At 44.5% G+C, this 20,793-nt stretch overlaps 1 protein-coding gene across 2 annotated transcripts; it reads left to right on the top strand.

The window, feature by feature from the left end:
* Positions 1-6,077: 6,077 nt before the first annotated feature.
* CX3CR1 (C-X3-C motif chemokine receptor 1) lies at positions 6,078-17,860 on the top strand. 2 transcript variants are annotated; one of them, XM_079301861.1, is made up of 3 exons: positions 6,078-6,386; positions 7,630-7,698; positions 16,280-17,860. In XM_079301861.1, exon 3 carries the CDS (start codon positions 16,294-16,296, stop codon positions 17,353-17,355), a length of 1,062 nt encoding a protein of 353 aa, XP_079157987.1. In that variant the 5' UTR covers positions 6,078-6,386; positions 7,630-7,698; positions 16,280-16,293; the 3' UTR covers positions 17,356-17,860. The 2 variants fall into 2 exon arrangements, with proteins under 2 accessions (XP_079157987.1, XP_079157988.1); XM_079301862.1 differs by lacking the exons at positions 6,078-6,386; positions 7,630-7,698 and adding an exon at positions 15,888-16,125.
* The last annotated feature ends 2,933 nt before the right edge of the window (positions 17,861-20,793 follow it).

Genomic DNA, 20,793 nt, shown 5'->3' with positions numbered 1-20,793 from the left:
AGACTTTGTCTGATGTCACTCATGATGTTCTCTGAATGTCTGGATGGAAAGGCCTTGACAGGCTGGAACACTGCAGTGGCATCAGGGGTGCTCATCACTTGCCACACTGTGCAAACATGTGCAGCTGTTGTACAGGTATGTTTGAGGACCATGCTGTTCAACTACAGCAGCAAAAAGTGGCATGAGGACATGCCAGTTATGATGTTGGTAGATCTCTCAGAAAACAGTGTGAAGTGGGACCAAGCAGATTGTTCCTCATCTCAGTTCTGAGCTGCAGGACTGCCACTTCAGCACAGGAAATCATAGTCTCTTGTCCCAAAACAGTATCCTGGAGTAAGAAGTTAGTCCATATCTGCCTTTTTCTGGCACTGTGCTGAAGCCTCCTTCCCAGGGCAGTATGGAGACAAACTTATTAAATCCTTGGCAGAATCTCTGGCCTTCAGGTCACTTGTTCAGGCCAGTGCCTGGAGCCTGGGGATGGGGCTGACTTGGTGCCTTCTGGAGGAGCCCTGCCAGCCAGGAGCACAGCTCTGCCTCTTTCTGCTCTGGTAACATCCAGCTACACCTGTTGGTCAGGCAAAACTTTAAGGAGGGGGAAAAGAAAGGTTAATGAAGGGTATTTGTGTCCCACTCTTCTCTTAGCTAAAGGACACTCCTGCACAGAGATGGGCCTACATTAGCATGCATGAAACTCCTCAAGCCTGACTCCCCAAGCCAATTGTATCATATCCAGGAGAAACCTGTTATATTTTCAGCCTCTTGAAAACATTTATTATATATACATACATATGTATACCAATTATGAAGCAGCATGGAAATTAATGACTGCACCAGAAGAGGATTCAGAAAGGTGCCTCATGACAGAAAAAAACCCAATGACTTTAGGTGCTCTGTCCAGATGTAAAAATAGTTTGGTAAATTGAAAGGCAATTATAACTTAAGTCAGAATATGTTGGGTTTATCTCTTATGTGTGGGCTGATATTCAAATTTTGTTAATATAACTTAAAGGTTAATGTCTCTTAAAGGAAGCATGTAATACTGGGCAAAGCAAAACTGCTACTGTAGTGCGTCAGTTCTGACGCATGACCTCTGAGCAGTGAGCTCCTGCTCCAGGTAAATCTGTGTTTCTGCTGACTTGGCTAAAATGCCAAAATGTACAGAGACAGGTCACAGAAATCCCCACCTCAAAATAGCACTGATTTGGGTTCCTACAGCCTCTGCTGACGTGTGCTCTATTCTGACCCCACGTAGCTCTCCGGGATGCCAGGTGTGCCTGCAGGTCTGCTGTGCTTTCCAGCAGTCAGTGCAGCCAGTGTAATGCTGATGCCAGCAGCTGGGTCAGATTTACCACGTTGGATGAGCTCTATGCAAGAGAAAAGTGCCACCAAGCAAACAGCAGTGTCTGCTGTGTCACCCCAGCAAATGTTTATTCCTCACCATGCTCCGATATTCAGGCATATTTCCTACTAACATTAATGCATGTGTGACGTGCATGCAGGTCTGCATTGCCAAGACATTAATCCGTTTCTTCACCTGGCACCCTTGGAGGATGTGCAGTCTCTGTCATCCTCCACATGCCTGAGTTCAGAGAAGGTGTGAATGTGTGTGCAGAACGTGAGGATGGACAGAAGAAAGGACACAGCCCGGACCAGACACAGACTGCCAGGACATTGCAAAAGTATTGATTGCCCTTGGTGTTTGAGTCAGCACCAACCTTGACTGCAGCACTCAGCAAGGTAAAGAGATCTGTGTGTGCAGCAAGAAATGTTTGCAAACCAGCTGCCTTTCCTATACAACAAGGAGTAGAGGAAATGGGTCTTGTTCCCTGATGCTCAGGTATCCAGCTGGGCTGAGAGCAAAGAGCAATGTTGGGTGTTTTCCTTGGGTCTTTTGTCCATGCTCAGTGCAAGGCAGGAGGCATTTCCACTCTCCTCTCTCCTGATGTCTGCATCTGTGTCTGTGCCCGTGCACACCTTGCACCACCATCCCTGCACATCTCGGTGTCCCCAGCACTGCACTGCCCTGACCTGTGCTCAGCTGCAGCTCTGCAGAGAGAAGGGTGGTGCTGGTGCAAATGTACCCAGCAGCTCCAACTCCCACAAGCAGCACAAGGGGGCGGGGGGGAGGAGGGACAAAAGGCATTTCTTTATTCAGCATTTTGAACAGCAGCTTGCTGGAGTGTGGCTCTGCAGCCATTCCTCCTACCTGGATGAGCCTGGTTGGGGAGGGATGTGATTGCCCAGTCAAAGGCCTCTTCCCATCTTTCTTGGGTCTTGCTGTTTTTGTTGGAGCTGATCTCACAAGCAGGGCAGCCTCACGATGTGAGTGATTGGTGTAACTCAGGCACACCCTGAAACAGGCAGGTCTGAGCAGCTCACAGGCACATCACCTCCCAGGGGAGGAGGACACCTCTGCAGGACACCTGGCTGAACCTCTGCCACCTATCCAGGGCAGGACAGCACCTTATCTCTGTGACAGCTGGAGCTCAGGAGCACAATGGGATCACCAAGGCATGAGTGAGCCTAAGCACTAAACAGTTTCAATGCCCTTATCCCTTCTCTGACATTTCTAATATGAAAATAAATGTTTCTCTTAATTTTTATATCTGTTCAAGCCATTCTCCTTCTGCTTGCAGAAACTATGCAAGCCTTCAGCTTTCTGTGGCTCTTCCCTTCAGCAGCCCCCAGGATGAAACATTTTCAGCCCTAGACACAACTTCTCTCTTCCTCAGTCTGGATAATTTCTGCATCCTCACCTTTTTAATGCAGGATAAATGCATCTCCCACTGGTGGCAGGAAAGATATCAGAGCTCAGTTGTCTTCTTACATCTCTGCAGAACAGTGGCAAGAACAGATGAAGCTCTCTCTGCTGGATTTTCTCTCAAAAGTGAGGCATAGAAATTATTTCTGTGAGTTTTGTGTGTGTCTGTGTGTGAGCAGGTGGTACTCAAATCTGCACCAAAAGTGCCAGACAGCATGGGAGGAGCAGGATACCAATGTGGCAGGGATGCACCTCCAGAAGCACCTCTACCCAGCTGGCAGAAAATATGAGAGTTTGGAGAAATTAAGAGGAAAAAATGTCCAGCAGGGGCCAGTGTAGTCATGGCTATGATGTGTGTCATGCTGCTGAGCAGTGCAGGGCAGCTCTGCATGGCAGAGCTCCTGGGGGACTCCATCCTGGGAGGTACCCCCAGGCCACTACTGTTCCATTGGCCCTGAAGAGGGGACTCCAGTGAAACTCTTGGGAACCAAGAGAGCCTTGTTTTGTAGAAAATCACCACCATCAGGCTTTCCTTCGTGGCAGCAAAAGCAGAGTGTGCTGGGGAGAACAGCATTTTCATCCTTCAGGCTAGACATTTCTTTACCAAGTGCTTTAGTCCACAAAGCTTGAACTTGCCAGTGATGCTCTGCAAAACCCTGCCTCCCTGAGCTGACCTGGCAGCCTGGCCACAGAGCAGGGGGAGATGCCACTGGTGTTGAAGTATCTCTGGACTCCCAGATATTGAGAGAGTTTTCAAATCTGGAAGGTCACTCAGAGGGAGACAGAATAAAAAGAACACGGTGTTTGCCCTTCTTTACCCACAGTGTCCCTGCACATACACCCTTTACTCTTGATTTCTTCCTGTAAAATCATTGTGTGCCTCACAGTTGGGAAAGCAGCACACTGTTCCTAGCCCTTCCCAGGAAAAATCTCTCTGGTTACAAGGGATGCAATGTCTTTTTTTGTTTTAGCTTGGAGAAACAAAATATGTTTTCCTCCATTGTGCATGGGCCAGGATGAAAGCCTTTTCAGCAGCTTCCTCAGAATTTTTTATTCCTGAGCTGTCCTCAATAGCAGAGTGTGAACAGAGGCTGAAGATGGAGAGCAGAGATATGGTTGATGTGCCAGTTGTCTTTCAGGTCGTGTTGGTTTCACATCTGTCTGTGTTGCACTACAAGTGCACTATGATGTTAATGAGTAGCACTCTTATCTAGGTTTATCACTCACAGCAGAATACAGCAGAAAGCCTTTTTTATCTCCTGGAGACACCTGCTGGGCATCTCTGTGAGTCAACTTGACTTGGTTTCTCTTTAATTGAAGTCTCCAGATAAAACCTGTGTGGGTAAAATTTGGCAAACCTCGTTTCTTTTTGAGGATAATAGCCTGTCCTTTGCTTGGCTCCAGTTAAATTCTGGGCAGCACAGGAGGCAGAGGTTGATGACAACCTTCAGGAAAACCCTGCTAGAAGTTTCTTTCTACCTGGAGGTAAGCAATGCCTGGAGAAGCCTCTCCTGCTGTTAGGTATGGGGAAGCTCTTACTGGTCTGTCTGTGCCTTCCTTACAAGGCTCATGGAGGTGGTGGATGGAGGAACACAGCCCTTCATCATTCTCTGAGGACATGGAAGACAAATTTAAATAACAGCAATCTACACACAGGGCAGTGCTGCTCTAATACTATCAGACTATCACTGGCATTGAGGAAGCCTTCACTCTGAATCTCATGGTTCTCACACAATGAGAACATTTCCTTTGTACCACCCAGCAGAAACTATCTTTCTGCAAGTTCATAATTTTGGCAACCATAGATCCTTCTTTCAGATTGTGGGGAGAAACCAGTCTTTTGATGTTGTCCTGAAAACAGTGCAAAGTGCTTTACCTCTGTTTGTAAAGAATGTGGAGGATGGGTCTACTGCCACTTGTCAGAGAAAAAGTGAGTTTTGAAAATCCATTACTCTGGCCTTTTATAATTTCCTACCCTTTAAACTTTATTTCCAGCAGTGTATCTTTGCTGTCCCTCATTAACACCTATCCAGGAGTATTTCCCTAATTATTTCCACAGGTTTTTGTCCTGGCCCACCTGGTTGACATCAGTTGTGTAATTTGGCTGATGTTGGAAGCCCATGGTTTGACCTTAATTACATTGCTGTGTAGCTGATGGGACATTTGCTAAATAAAGCATAACACAGTAAAAAATACAAAATGTAATTGACAGAAATGTGAGAGCTGAATTCAAATGAAGATGTTTGCCTGACAACTTGCTAACCAACTCACAAGCTACCTGGAAGATACTCTCCACCCCCAAAATCCCACCTAGGTCAACCTGCCTGAAGACAGCACTAGTCTGCCTTTGGGGAGAAGGCATTTTTATCTCCCTTGACATTTGAGACAGGGACAGTACCTGGGGATGTTTCCAGGACCACATTCCTTGTGTCCTGGAGGGCCTTGCTATTGTACATCAGCCAGCTGGACACAGTGTCTGTTTCTCACAACACACCCAGTGCACAGCTCCTGCCTGGTTCCACCCCAGAGGAACTGCTTCTTGTGCCCCAGTGGCAGCATCCCAGCTGTGCTGCACTCATAGTGCAGCCCTGAGCAGGATGCTTGGGCCAGGGACCAAGAAGGGTCTTTGATTAATGAACATCCCAATATTTTAAACCCTCAGACTCCCTGGTTCTGGGCCGTAGAGAGACATTATGATAAAAATCGTTTTTACAGGCAAAGAGGAGGCACAAGGTATATATAGGTAGAGCCAAGCATTTGTTGTGAGTGTAATGGCATTCTCAAGGCTCCAATTTTTTATCAGTTTAGATCTGCTGGTTGCAGAAAAACAAGAACATGATTGCAGTTTCAATTTTTTGCACACACATTGTTTCTATTCATTTTCCTGGTGTTATGCTCACCTCTCCTGGCTCCTTTGGGTCCTAAGGCTGGTGGTTGTGGTGAAGAGAGGTGTCAGAGAGAGCTGTCAGCATTTCCAGTCCTTCCCTGGATGAGTGCAATGTTCACTCTGATTTTCCTTCTGTCTTTTTCTAGTATCTGTTTTGGGTCATTTTTTATGTTTTCCAACATGCTTCTATACCTTCTTCTCTCTTCACTGATCTATACACAACGTACTATAGGCAGTGACCCTTATGCATATTAGATACTAATTTTGTTCTCTCTGTTACCACTAAACCCAGTTTTGCCAGCTCCAGATCTGCATTTTTTTAACTGACCATCAGTGAGTTGTCTAGAGCTGTGGAGCTCCCCAGTGCTACCCTGTGCCCCACCTTTTACCATCCCATACCTGTAATCCTGTGTGCTGCATGGAACAGGGGAAACTAAGGGGGTGACAGTTTTGACATGCTGTCATGGCACTTAAGGTGTTTCTGTCTCTTTGCAAATCCTGTCCACTGCAAGTGCTTCTGCCCCTCTGAAGGGCTGCATCCTATTTCACAATTTCACAAGAAGCCAGCAGGACCCAAGCACAGCACATCAATACTTTCTCAGCTCAGCCCAGAAGCTCAGCCCAGGAAGCCAACACGTTCATGCAGGCATGGGCATTAGAGAAGAGGAAACATACATTTAGGTCCAAACAGGCTCAGCTTGAAGAAAACACTGGTTTCCAATGCAGCTATGAAGTAAGGTAAGAGACAATTATATTTGCCCTATAATTTGACAGAGCAAGATGAGACAAAATGTGTCTCATGAATTTAAGGAAATTCTTCACTGCTTAGTGTTTGGTACCTAAATGATATTTAATTGGGGTAAAGATGATGTGGGTACTGTTTACAAATTGCGAAAGTAAAAAGGGAAGCACTTCTGTTAACAAAGTGAACCAGGGCAGATAAATTTTACTCTGTCTCTAAATATTTGTGGCATCTTGTGGTAAGAGGAACATTCACCCTGGATAGAAATCTTCAAGGTTAATAAATGCTGATATATAACTAATGTGTAACATTAACCTAGAAGGAGAGGCCAAGAAGATTCTACTTCAGCCCTTCTACTTCATTAGAAGTTTTTTGTTTGATGTCTGCAGAGATTCCACAACTCAGCAGCATTGCTTGCTTGTAGTTTTGGTCAGAGAACCAATGTCCAAAACATCACTGGCACTGAAGGACAGTCCAAAGCAGAAAATCTGGTAGAGTCAATAGAAGTCATACAGCAAGACAGCAATGGAAATTAAAGACATTTGAAAACCGTTATCTTTATGCATAACATACTTGATTTTTATGTGACTCAGCTTTCCACAGAAAAGATGTTATATAAGGATGTCTGCTGGTTTGGGTGAGACATTTGGGTGTTACAGCAGTGGCAACCCACTAATTACCTATGTGATATGTACACAGATCCACAACAGTGGTTCCCAAAATCTGATCTGTTGGGGCAAGCCCTGTGTACAGGCAGTGCAGCCAGAGGCAGGGAACTGGGGGCAGGATGAAAGATGGCAACTGCAATGAAACAAAAGGGTTCGGGTAGTGCAGAAAAAGACCAAAAGGGAAAAGAAAAAGCTGAACACTGACAAAAGTCAACACATAATAAATCGAGAGTAGATCCCATAGAAAACTTGATATTCCCAGGAAGGAGCTGCCGAGTCCAGAACTTAAATCTTATCCATACGCAAGCGAGAAGGTCTAATGTGCTCTGCTCTCTGAAACTATGGAGAAGATGATTTAAAGAATCTCCCACTGCTAGGGAGACTTCTCTGATTTCTCTGGGCTGCTGAGGCAATGTGAAATAATTAATCACAAAAAAGATGTGGGGGCAGGAAGCAAATAGATGCCACAATAAGTGCAGTGAGGTGACAGAAAAAAAAATTAACCATAAACAAGTAGAAACAGTGCCTATAGCTACAAATAATTATCTGTTTTTTATTGTCCCTTCAACAGAAAATACAAAAGAAATTTGAATGAACTTTCAGAAGAGAAGGCCTGGGAAAAAATACTGAGGAAGTGAAGGTAAGAGAAAACACTAGCAAATGGTCAGCTATACATTTAAAAAATATAGATACAGAGTGCCTGAGCAACTGTGCAAGCAGAAAGGACAATTAGGGGAACTAACAGGCTAGATTAAATACCTGTGAAATAAATTTTCCAAGAAAAACCTGATGCTGGCAGTCACCATCCAGGCACCACTGTCAGAGGACAAACCCAAACACCCAGTTCCCTGGGGGGACAGCTCTTGGGAGGTCACCTGCTCCCTCAGCTCTGCCACTGCTTCCCCACCAGCTGAGTTAAAGTGCTCCCCAGCCTCTGTGATGACCAAAATAAATACTGCTCTCCAGCAATACTCATAATTTACCTAATTTTCAATTCCCTGGCTAATCCCTGGGAGCAGGGCACTGCCAGGAAACCATCTCAGGGTGCAAAAACTCTGCAGAGGTCTCTTGCTTCTGGTCATAGGATCAAAACCACCCTGAGAGACATAGATGCAAATTTCAGAACCATTTCAGTGATTTTTGAACCTCAGTTTTAACATGCAGGAGAGACTCAGGATTCTGAGTCATAGTGTTGGGTCATCTTTCCTAAATGCATGAAGCAGTTTCTGAAACAGCTTAATGTGCTCAAGACACTTGGTCATGGCTTGACACCTGAACCTATTCCCTGCTGGGCAGGCACCAAGGCTCCTGCAGGTCCAGCCTGTCAGCCTCAGAGGGGCTTTGTCCTCCCCAGTGCTGAGGGAAGGGGTTGAAACCACTGAAACCTTTATCTATAAATACACCACCAACCACGGGGCTGAGCTGCCAGGGTTTAGGCAGGGCTTTCCTTGGCCCCTGCAAACCACACACTGCTGTGGTGCAGCTGTCCCTTCCAACTGGCTCAGAGCAAGTCCTCTTGGTGGGGCAACAAAACCAGCAAATGGGGGAACGTTGCTGGTGGCAAGATGTGCCCAGGACATCTGGGTTCAGTCCCCTGTGCTACTTTGCTGTGGTGGTAGCACAAACATCCTGCACCTCTGCTGTGAAAGACAGGTGATAAAACCCTTGACAGTGGCAGAGACATCCAGCAGAAAGTCCATGATTTTGTGCTTTCTTTATAAATCATGAATACACCTGCTTTTGATGTGATGGGATAATATAAATCTTGTGCTCTGGTTACTTGCTGTTACCTCCAGGTGTGCATGGAGCATCACTGAGAAAGCACTTTCCAAAACTATAATTCCCTAGGCAAAGGTGAGAGAGACCCTAGGGATTTTGGACTCCTGCCTGCCATGATCAAAATCTGAACTTTTCTGTATTTATTCACCAAAAGCCATTGGTTTAAGTTTGTAGATTTACATATTTCTCATCTTCAGCTAGTGCCATCTGCTTCTAATTTTGTTTGTAATATTGGTGCAAAAACTGTAGAATTCGACCAGGGAAGTGGCATTTTTTAAAATATCTTTGACCTAAATACCGTTGTAAAGGCATCCAAGGCCTCTGAAATATTCAGTCATATTCTTATCAGCAGTGGTTTTATCGGCTTCTATTTCTGACTCATTTACTTATGACACTTTAAGTGGCCTAATTCTTTGAAAGCCTCAGCATCATGTTTCTGCACCTTTCAACTTCACCTTGAATTGGAAAATTCGATAACAAAGCATCCCAGAAAACTGCTTGCTTTTAAAAAACATATCCTAAAGTTACTGGGGGAAGCCTCTATAAATTAAATCACCCAAATTGAAAAGCAATTATTAGGTTTGCAGGATTCTGATGGGGCTACAAAACTAGTCCAGTTGATCTGAGAATAAATGACAGAAGAAAGAAGAAACACTACAGAAAGGAATTTCCTCACCTTAAAGTCATTGAAGAAGCACTGGAGGGGCAGCGAGCATGTGGCACAACTCTACACTCACTCAGAAGCTGGGGAGGAATGAAAAAAGAACTGGTTGGGTGGGAAAACACACAGGTTTCTACAGAGTGGCTATTTGATAACAACATCCCCAAACTATGCTGCATTTTTCCACAGCCATCATGACAGCTTCACTGCACACCCAATACCAGCAGCTGCTCCATGGTTTCACAGCACCCTGCCTCCTTCCAGGGGTCACATCCCAGGATTTGAGCTAGCTGATGCTAGGCAGAGGACAGTTCAGCTTTTTCAGTCCTTTATTACCAGAAGAGTCATGGTTGTTCAGAGAATTGTGCCCCAGCCTGGTCTGCCTCCCTGCCTATCAAGGGCTGTAGGGTTTAACCTGGCACCCTCCTGCTGAGCTTCTCCACTGTGTCTGGCCTAAATCCATTTCCCAGATGGATACCTTCTCTCAGATGTGCAAAAGTGTCCTTTTCCTACCCAAAGTCTGTTCCAGTCATTAACCTCTCACTGCTCAAAATGTTCATCTTATTCCAGTCTTGTATTTTTCTGGTTTGAATTTCCCTGCATCACTAATAGCTAATCCCACTCAAATAATTAGCAAAGTTATTAACACAAGCAAAAGTGAAATCAGGTGTTACCAGACTATGCCTGCAGCCCCTGTAGCAAGCTCTGCAATGGAAAGTCATCCCCCTTTTGTTCTTTCCCGTATGGAAACTTTTAACACCTGAGGGTTGCATCAGCTTTTCTTACAGTCAAGTTTCCTTTCAGATATGCCCCCACTGAGGCGTGACCCCCATGCTGAGATGTGACCTGTGTTGTTTAACTCTCAAGCATGTCACTTGGGTTACATTTGGCTCCATTAGGGCCAATGTGAATCATCCAGAAAGTCTTAGATTGCTCAGATTGGTGGTGTCTGAACCACTCTCCAGTCCTGTAATCCTTCTATCGTGTGCCCCTGCCAGCTCTCATTGCCAATGTACTTTCGGAGCAATGATGAAAACACAAAATGGTTTTGGCTTTCAACTTGTCATTTCCACAGACATTTTACAAGCAATATTCCCAGTTCAGCAAGGCTTCCTCCATGAATGTCAGACTTTAGAGATCTGTTGTCTAACCAGTCCAAATCCCATTGGAATGCTTTGTTGGTCTCGCTTTGGGCTGGAGATGTGTGTTAACTAAATAAACATGCAGTGCAAGTCAGAGCTCCAACTCACCCACACAGCCTTCTTTTTCAACTTTGCAATCCCATCAGATGCCCAAACTAAAACTCCTTTTCTATAAAGCCACACAGATTTGCCTTAGCTGCACTCTGCCCCTTAACAGTTTAAATTTGTTTTGCCCGAGTTAAAGGTTAGGTTAGATCAGCCCTTTCACCTTGCTTCCCACTTTCAAGGGTCTGCATGCAGAGGTGGAATAGGGAGAGCATCTCCCCACCTCAGGACTGAATGAAAATGAAATTTAAAATTGAAAGTAACTGCATTTGGTGGGATGTGCTTGCTTTTGACCCTGGCTATCTAACATCATCCCAAGTAGCTCCAGAGGCCATTTCCTATGAATGAAGCCACCCTGCTCTGAAAAATAAGCTGAGTGAATTACAGGAACTAGCAGGGTGTAGCACTAGCAGCTGGGCCCCATCTCTGGTTAATGTATTAACTGTAAGCCTAATTTTTGGGTGGTGTACCATCTAAACTGTGGATAGAGGTGTCTGTGGCAGTCTAATGATTCTGTGGTAGCTGCTTGGCTGGGCTGGTTAATTTTTACCCAGACTCCTATCTCACCCAGTTCTGGTTATTTCCTTTAATCTCTTTCTTTTGTGTGTTAGAAATGCCACAAGAGCTACAAAATTTCATTAGGAGGTCCCTGAGGTCATCCCTATGTTCTTGATGGGAATCACCAGCTGGTAAGAAGCAGGTGGGTGTAGTTGCACATGCAGAGAAGCAAGAGCATTTTTACTTGGGTAGGGTGATGGCAACTCAGAGCTAAGGGTGAATAGGGGATATGCATACACCTGTAGGGTTTCACAGGGGTTCTCACAAAGCCTGCAGCTTCCCAGGGCCAGCTGATTCATCAGAACATTCAGTGTGCACTGAAAACATGTTTTGCCAGCATGAGAAAAGCGTGTAAGCATCAGAAATGCTGAGTAAGGTGAGAAAATCTTTCTGAGGTTGAAATACTTTCATAACATACTGTGCAAATCTGAAGAGTGACCCTCTGAGGTCTGGATTTGGCCATTTCTTTCACTTCTTTTAATTTGGTGGTAGAAGTGGCATCACAGGGAGGCAAACTGCTTGTAGATCTCCCTCTTTTTGGCAGTAAACATGTAATATGGCACTTGGCTGAAGTGCCAGGGATGACACCTGGAAAGATCAGATATATAAACAGGATTTGCTCTGGTGTCACCCAGCCTGGTGCCAATGTTGTTTGAAGATTGAAATGCAACTTCTGTTCCTTAGAGGAGCTTGCAGACCTCTCACAATTTCACTTCCCTGTGTATTACAAGGGGTGCACATGGTGGTTGGGAATAGCTGGGTTGAGAAACAGGGGTCTTGGTCTTGCAGACTATGGTCTTTGAGATAGTTATAAACATGAATAAGAGCAGAAGTGTTTGTGAGGAGTAGGGTGTAAAATCGATGGGGAAATCCGGAGAGAGAGAAAAGTGGTTGAGCAGTTCCATGAGAAGCAGAAGTGAATCTTGTAGTCAGCAAGGGAAAATATCTGGTGGAGAAACCTCAAAGCCTTGCAGTCCTGCTGTGTCCTCTACACTCTTCAGTTCACTCTGTCCCTTAGGAGAACATTTATTGTAAGCATTAAAGAGAAAATTGGGTTGAAGCTGATGGTGAGAAACCTGTAGCATGTGCTGCAGTGGACTTTGAGAGGGAGACAGAGAATATCTGACAGGAAAATATACAGGATGGTCAGATCTAAGTTTCTCTCTTAAAGGTGCAATATAATTTCAATGTATTATCCCTATCTGGCATGGTTTGGGTTTTGGGAGCACTTTGAAATTTGCAGCCTACCCACTGAGTGTCATCAATTTACACTGAGCAAGGTCGTATCAGAGCACCTAAATATTCAAACAGTACTGGTGGCACTGCCTGTGCAGGATGAGTGGTGGGGGAAGGATATGAGTGACTGCTGATATATGAAACCCAGCAGTTAGAGAGTGAACAAGCTACAGTCCGCCAGCAGATTCAGACACCAATGTTGTCTTGGTAAGTGCAGTCCTTGCTTGCCTCTGGACATGCAATACAGAATCTTACCCTTCCTGTTGTTGGTGCCACAGACCCCACAAATACCCATCCAAGGGCAAAGGAAAACATTTTTTACTGTAGAAATGAATGATTCTCATCAGTGAACTAGAGAAGATTACTTGACTGAAAAGGTATTTCAGGAAATATCCCACCACAAGTGATGTTTCTGTTTACTTCACTAAGGCCAGGAGTTTCTCCTGCACATGTGTGTAAATGCACTCCAGTGAAGAAGGTTTCTCTCCAGGCAATGCCAGTTTGGAATTCTGTGCAGAAGTCTGCCAGACCTGAGGGCTAACCCCTGCTGGGAGCTGCATTTCCTTTTATGTGTGATATCCTGTGTCCAACAGAGCGCAGTGACTTCTTCGGACATATATATGGAAATTCTCCAGACAGACAAGCTGTCTTTCTAGATATGAATCAAGGGAGCAAGCATGTTAAAAACCAGAATAGCTAGAGGTTCTTAGAGAGATGTGAGTTCCCTCTCTCCAGAGCAGGGATTTTACAAATCACACAGTCAAGGCAAGCACCACCAAACAGCCCTCTCAAGGTCATGGCACAATTAGCAAAGGTGTAAAGTGGATACCAGAAAGCTTAAATTAATTTTTTCTTCTTTGTTTGATGAGACTTCTGGTTGTCACACCAGGAATGGCATGTCTGGAACAGGAGCTGACATGGCAGAGAAGAAGCTGGGACACTTTGCAGAAACAGCATGACAACTGTCTGACATTGCCACAGAGTCACAAGGATAGGACAGGACTTCTGGAGGTCTCTTGTCAAACCCATGCATAGAGCAAGGCCAGGTGAACTTCAAGTACCTGCAGGGACTAGATCCCACAACCTCCCTGGAGCCCTGTCCTGTTGTTTGAACACAATCATGGCATAAATTTTTTTACAATACATTAAGTAGTGATTTCTCATGGCTACTGCTATATATTCCCCTGAGAAAAGTTGTCTGCTTCACCCTTACACTTTCTCCCTAAATCCTTCTTGAGACATCTCCTGTTGAGGCTGACCAAACCCAGTGTCATCTTGTAGGCCAGGTGCTCCTGCCCCAGTCAGTCACTTCTGCAGCCCTCAGGTACCGCAGCATCAGTGAAGATCCAGCTGTGGAGCACATGAGCCACAGAGAAAGGCAGAGGCTCTGCAGCTGCACTGATGGATGCAGTAACAGCTCAGTGGCAAAGGAGCTGGCAGGACTGACAGACTGACACATATTCATCACAGGAGGCTTGGTGTGCCCTGATGCTTTCTCTGCATACATTTCGTCTCATAAGGGAAGAAAGAAATGAGGATGGGAGAACAGAAAATGATGAATTATTGAGATTATGTAAAATGTCTCTGGCTCATATCTGTATCACTCAACAGGGAGATAAAGAGATGGCGACTCCATTTATCTCACCAGTAGAAAATAAGTGTCTTGCTTGTACCTGCTGTCAGCTTCTGCCCCAGCACCTAAGCTTTTCCTGTTTGTATTCCTTTAATTCTGCTGGTGCCAGATGCCTACTCTCCAGAGGATGGAGAATTGAACTGGGCTGACAGGCAGGGCTGAACAGACTCTGAATGCAGACTCAGCTCCCTGTTCAAGTGGACAGATACTGCAAGAGCTGCTCTGCCCGTGGATGTGCCTGCCTGCTGCAAACAGCTTTCCCCACACTGTGCCCATGCCCCAGAGCTACCAGTGCTGAGACAGCCTTTTCTAGCCCACTTTTCCTGTGTAAACCACAAAGATGTTTTCTAGAATCTGCAGTCACTAATCATTAGTGTTTGAATTCAGATTTAAAAAATATGTTTGCAGCTAGCACAAAAAAACCACCCTCTTTAAGATATTGCTACAAAAATAATAGGCTAAAACTTCACAGCCTACACCACAAAAAAATGCTCTGGTAATGAGGCATTAGGAGAAAATGTTGGTATCATCACATTAGATACTCATGGGCAAGATTGTTGTAGTTACCACCATGTCATAGAAAACTGTCTCAAATATGAGGACATCATTATTTCATGTTTAATTTTGTGTGGCCTATTTGAAACAGAAGATATAAAAACTGCTGCTGTTGATGAAATGTGGACCTGTAGGCTGGGATTCCAATAAATTAGCTGTAAGTGTCAGGAGTCAGAGTAGCTCTACACCATCCATCAGTGCCTGCCACTGAACAGTGTATCCATGCTTGCCTTATATTTGGGAAAATAAGGAAAAAGAAGTTTCATCAGTGTGGTCAGCAGTCTGGAAAGCAGACTGTCTTGTCCTTAAAGCAGATATGTCCTGAGCTGCCTTGGATGAGAATGCACTGCTCTTTGTTGTCTGTACTGACTGTATCTCTCCCACTAATAGGAGATGTAAACATCTCTATTAGACACAGCCTATGGCCACGGAACTGAGTCCCTTCTGGCAGCAGGGGATTCCTGTAAGAAGATGCTGACACCATGGCCAAGGGGTAGTTAATAGTTGTAGTTTTGTTATCAGTGACCTTTTCTTTCAGTCTCAGCCTTAACAGGTTGGTTTGGCCATGTTGTGATCTCCCTGGGCTTCTGCACAATGTATCACACTCACTTTCTTTCACCTCATACTGCGAGACCCAGTGATGGATACTTTCAAGCTCTTTACCCAGCAAGGGAGCAGATGGAATACAGCAACATCTGCACTCCTATTCCTTACAAACAGAGACTTGAACACCACATCCCAAAGAAGAGCACATGAATTGACAGATGCTCTGGGATTTTGGATGTACAGACCAGTGAGCCCAGAGGTCACACACCTGCACCCCGTACTCTGTTTGGATTCAGCCAAGGTGAACTCCTGCCTCCAGCCTCACAGCCAGAGCAGGAGCAGTCACAAGACACTTTGTTGCCTAAGGAAAAGGGTCAATATATTTTCTCTTCTTTTGATCAGAGGACAATTTTTAGAAAAGCCTCATCAAAGATACACTTGCTGCCAGCAGTGTCCCGATGCAACTTGCTCCTCCCTTATCAGCAAGCATCAGCTCCGACCCGGCTAAACTGGGTGTCTTGCCACCCTTGCAGCCCAGGGTTAGAGAGAGGGGGAGATGGGGTTCTTGGGGTGTTGACAGGCGCTGAATCTGCTAAACATCTACTTGTGAACTGCCGCTTCCTGCCAGGCACTGCCCACAGGCTGGCAGAGCGCCTGCACTGCTCGTGGTGCTGCCGTGCGCCGCATGCACAGCTCCGCCAGGTCTCAGCTTGCAGCTGCCCCTGTGGCACTGCAGTACGTAGGGGCTTATGTCACAGCCCTTGAAATTCTCACCATTTTATTTTTCTTATCTTAAAGGGTTAATTTTCAGTGAAGTACATGTAACAGCAGAGTCTGGGCTTTTGTCATAACGTAAGTACTGTCAGCCCCGCAGGAATACAACCCTCACTAAAATAAATAGCAACAAAATCCCAAAGCATGCTTGGTGCAGCAACTCAGTATTTACCACAGCACATATAACATCACTCTAATACTATTTTCTATACTCTTTCCATTTTTCCTCTAGGCAGCAAATTCAGCATGACAGAAGCATATGCAGAAACCACAGCTGAGTATGTTTACGATGAACATGCTTTCGCCTGCAACAAAACCGACATCCTAGAGTTTGGGAAGATATTTCTGCCAATATTTTACATTGTGGTGTTTGCTCTTGGCCTCACAGGGAATCTAATGGTGGTTTTTGCCATTGTGAAAGGCAACAAAAAGAGCATCACTGACATCTATCTCCTGAACTTGGCTGTCTCTGACCTTCTCTTTGTGATCTCCCTCCCATTCTGGGCATCCAACACGGTCCGTGGATGGACCCTCGGGACTATTGCATGTACAGCTGTTTCCTCACTGTATTACATTGGTTTCTTCGGGGGCATGTTCTTCATCACTGTTATCAGCATTGACAGGTACTTGGCCATTGTCCGGGCAACGTATTCTCTGAAATCCAGAACAGTGAGGCACGGCTTTCTGGTGGCCTGCGGAGTGTGGGCAGTAGCAGTTCTAGTGTCAGTGCCACATTTTGTGTTCTCCCAGCTCGTAGAAAATGACTGCATTTATGTCTTCCCAGAGAAGCTGGAGAACATCTGGCCAGTGTTCTGCAATGTGGAGCTGAACACCATTGGATTTTTTGTCCCAGTCTGTATCATATTCTATTGCTACTGTGGGATCATCAAAACCCTGCTGTCCTGCAAAAATCAGAAGAAAACACGAGCCATAAAACTGATCTTGGTTGTGGTGCTGGTGTTTTTTCTGTTTTGGTCCCCCTATAATGTACTGATTTTTCTTGATACTTTAAATCACTATGATTTATTCACAGATTGTGACCAAATTAAGTCATTGGACTATGCAATGCACCTGACTGAAACCATTGCATTCAGTCACTGTTGTCTCAATCCTTTTATCTATGCCTTTGCTGGGGAAAAATTCAGGAAATACCTTTATCATGTCTGCTTGAAGTACTGTCCATTCCCATGTTTCTGTGGGCCCTGCAGTCACTACCAGGTCCCTCATTCAGTTAGTTATGCAGAAAGTGTGGTGAACAGCAACATAACCCTGAACACCAGCGACCAGGATGCCTCTGTCTTGGTCTAGAAGGCTCTGGGAAGGAGAAATGTAGCAATACCTGTCTCCTGCAGGGATAGCAACCACTGAGGGGTTGTATTTACCTGTACGAAGAGCCTTAATGGCTGTACTGAATTACTGACATGCCTCTAGTTAAGCATTAAATATTCTAAAACTGTAAACATTTTAAAAACAAAAGCAGTACAATATGTCAGTGTCGGACATGGAATGGAAGAGCAAGGAACGGGGAAAGTAGAAACAAAAGAAGCTCTCTGTGTCTAGAAAAAAAGGTGGAGAAGAATTTAAGGGTAGGGAACCTTTTGAGCAGTTCCACTGATGGAATTTGTGCATGTGTCAGTGTTTGTGTATGTAATACCAATGTACATAGACCTAAACTCATTTTTTAAGGAAAGAGTAATCTCTTTAATAAATGGTGACTGACTTTTAGAAGAGGAGAATATCTTTTCTAGTAAAGGGATATATTTTTGATGCTATATATCCATAAGGAAGAGATCTTGTGATTATTGATTGCAACAAATATTTTAACTGTGTTTTCATATGCAATAAAATTCCACTGTTTAAAAAAAAGGAGCTATTTCTGAATACATGTTCAGTGTCACCTGTTCACTCTATGTTTATGGCATGCAATAATCAGAGCAAGCATCTCTAATCCATCCTTTAGGATTAGAGATATGCCAGTGGGTGTATCTCCTATTTCCACAGGCTTGACCTCAGCCAAATGCCAGAACTCAGAGCCCTCCCTCAGCAGATCCCCAAGGGCTCTGGTCAGTGGATATCAGCACCCTCTGGGACAATGGGAACTACAAGTAAGGATTTGGGTATCCCTGTGCTTGGTCCAAATACAGCCCCATCAAGCTGGGCACGGTAAATCCCTTCCTCTCACCCATGCCCTGCTTGCCACATGTTGTAAACACCAACCCTGTCTACACTGTCACAAACAATGGCTTTGGGGACAAAATAACCACTTGCCCATGCTGCTTGCCACAACCTTCTTCAAGCTTTGGAGCCTCTCCCAGCACAGCTGATTTGCCCAGGGTAAACTGCAGTTGTACACAGACTTAATGCATCCCAGAGCACACATTTCCCATGTGCACTCCACAGCCTCCAAATATCCTTTTTACTGATGCAGGAACAATGCCCTGGAGACACAAAATGTCCATCAGACAACTGAGTCCTTTACCTGGGCATCCCTGTTACCATCTGCTGCAAAAGCAAAGGAGAATTTGTTGGCCCTGTGGGCTTGAGTTAGGTGAGTGGAAAAAGGACTGTTGTCAATAATGAAGCTGAGATCACCTTGCAAGGAAAAATCAAGGACCAATCTTACAAAACAAGTCCATGGCAGTGGTACCCTCTTTCTGTACACTGATGGAACTGGTAATATGCCAAATCTGAAGAAACACTCCCACTTTTGAACTAACACAAAAAAGTTGTTTCAGATTGTCAGGGGAAGGAGTGGGGCCTTTCTTTATGGACCTTAGTACCAGCTTATTTCCTAGAAAATGTGGAGGAGAGTGTGTCCATTGAGCAATTTTTCAATGGCAATAATTGCACAAATATTCTTTTTTTTTTTTTTGCCACTAAACATTCATCACAATCAACAATAAAAAAAAAAATCCCAACCAAACCACGTTTTCATAAAACCCTTTGTATTTGGTGGACATGTATTCTTTAGGCTCAATTTTGTAATTTTTAGCTATAAGTGGACTTCTAGACTATAGACTTGCTGTCTAAGATTAAGTGTAGCATGAGTGTCACTTGAAGTTAAATTATTTTTCAAAATTCACTCTGCCTAATCAAGTGACATGTGGCAACTTTGTTTGCCCCTACCGCCAAAAAAGTGGTATTTTAAGAAATGGTATTTTTACAAGGTTTTTTAAAGAAATGCCAAGATGTGCAGAAAGAAAGAGGAAGGCTCTGAGACTAAACAAGAAGTTATCTGCATGAAGTCAGCCTGAAGGTGGTGGGTTGCTAAACTGAGCAATGCAATCCTGCTTGGTTTATTTAACTTCCCTTTGATCTTCCAGACAATGCTGAGTTACTGAGTGGGAAGAGTAAAAAGTATCCATGTGCTGTCTACAGAACAAAAGGTGATTGATGCCAGCTCTCCAGGAAAGGAGAGGTTTTTGCTGCTTTGACCCAGTGGTTGCCCTGCAATCCTACCCATGACCAGCACAATGCATCCTCTCCTTCCAGGTGCATCTCCCTCTGGCAGGGCAGACTTGCTACTGTGAGTCAGACTGCCTCGGCAGCCCTGGGTTCTCTGCAAGCTGCAAAAAACCTTCACTTCCAAGACAAGGGCCCCTCCTGAAAACCTGCACTCCTGTCTTCTCTGCCACACTGTGCCATGGAATACTTCCAAGGATTGTCAGCATAACATTGTCGAGTTTTATGCCATGTATTTGCAAGTTACTTTGTATGTAATTTATTTTCATGGTTTTATTGTTCAATAGGTGAGCATTTGTATGAGATAAAAAATTTCAGGGGGTTTCTAGGCATTTGGCTCCACAACAAACTGCTAGTTTATGCAGGTTTCTCCTCATAGGAGCAGTGGTAAACCTTTGGAAACTCAAGTGAAAACCAAAATCACCATTTAAATTTTGTTTGGATAAGCAGGAAGAGTACTCTTGTAATTGTTCCTTGAAAAACTTTGGCCTCCATGGATCATACCTGTGCTCTGAGAGCAGCAGGTAGCAAACTTTACAGGGCCTGGGCTCAGCTGCAAGCTGAGACAGGGATTGCTGCCCTTTGCTGCACTGAACCATTCAAGCCTGACAAAAAGCACATTGATGTCTCTTTAAGAACTGGACTTTCAGTTAATTGTAGCCTTTATTTAAAGATGCAACTTCTCTTTCAAAACCTCTGCAGCAGGAAACTGGTGTTTCTAACTGCCTGGTTAGTTTACAACCTGCAAAGGTTTTCTATGTACAGTACTACTGATACATTTATCCTTAGATCAACACATCCCTGAGGACCAGCAACATCCTGTTCCTACCCATTGCCCATGAGAAAGTAAACCACTCTATTCAGTATGGCATAAAACTATTTCATCTGCCATAAATTAAGGACAAACTCTTGCCTACTTAGCAAGTCACAATTTACACTTGGAAATGCACACACTCTTGTATCTATCCATTGGACAGTTTCTAGTTGTGCGAAAAGGAGGGGAGGAAATCTCTGGATTTGGGGGGTGGGTGTTGCGCTTTGGGGTTTTGTGGGGTGATTAGCTATCTTTGCATCCTTACTTTTCATTATTAACTTTTTTTTTTTTTTTTCCTGTTTGAGAATCACACTGACACTTACCATAAATCTTTTCCCAGCTGGGTTAAAGTTTGAGGAACTAGTAAAACCTGAATCCAAATTTCCTTGGCAGGTTTATGACTGCATTTCATGTTCTACTTGAAAATAGAACAAACAAGACACGTATTTAGCTGAACTGCTTGCAATGAG

This window comes from Erithacus rubecula, assembly GCF_903797595.1.
Source record: "Erithacus rubecula genome assembly, chromosome: 3".
In the NCBI taxonomy this organism is placed as follows: Eukaryota; Metazoa; Chordata; class Aves; order Passeriformes; family Muscicapidae; genus Erithacus; species Erithacus rubecula.
Note: the sequence above shows the minus strand (reverse complement) of the source record. Positions and strands in the feature narration are given on the sequence as shown.

Bases quoted from the DNA above. Each gene is read 5' to 3' on its own strand.
- CX3CR1 (XM_079301861.1), top strand. From the start codon at position 16,294: ATGACAGAAGCATATGCAGAAACCACAGCTGAGTATGTTTACGATGAA.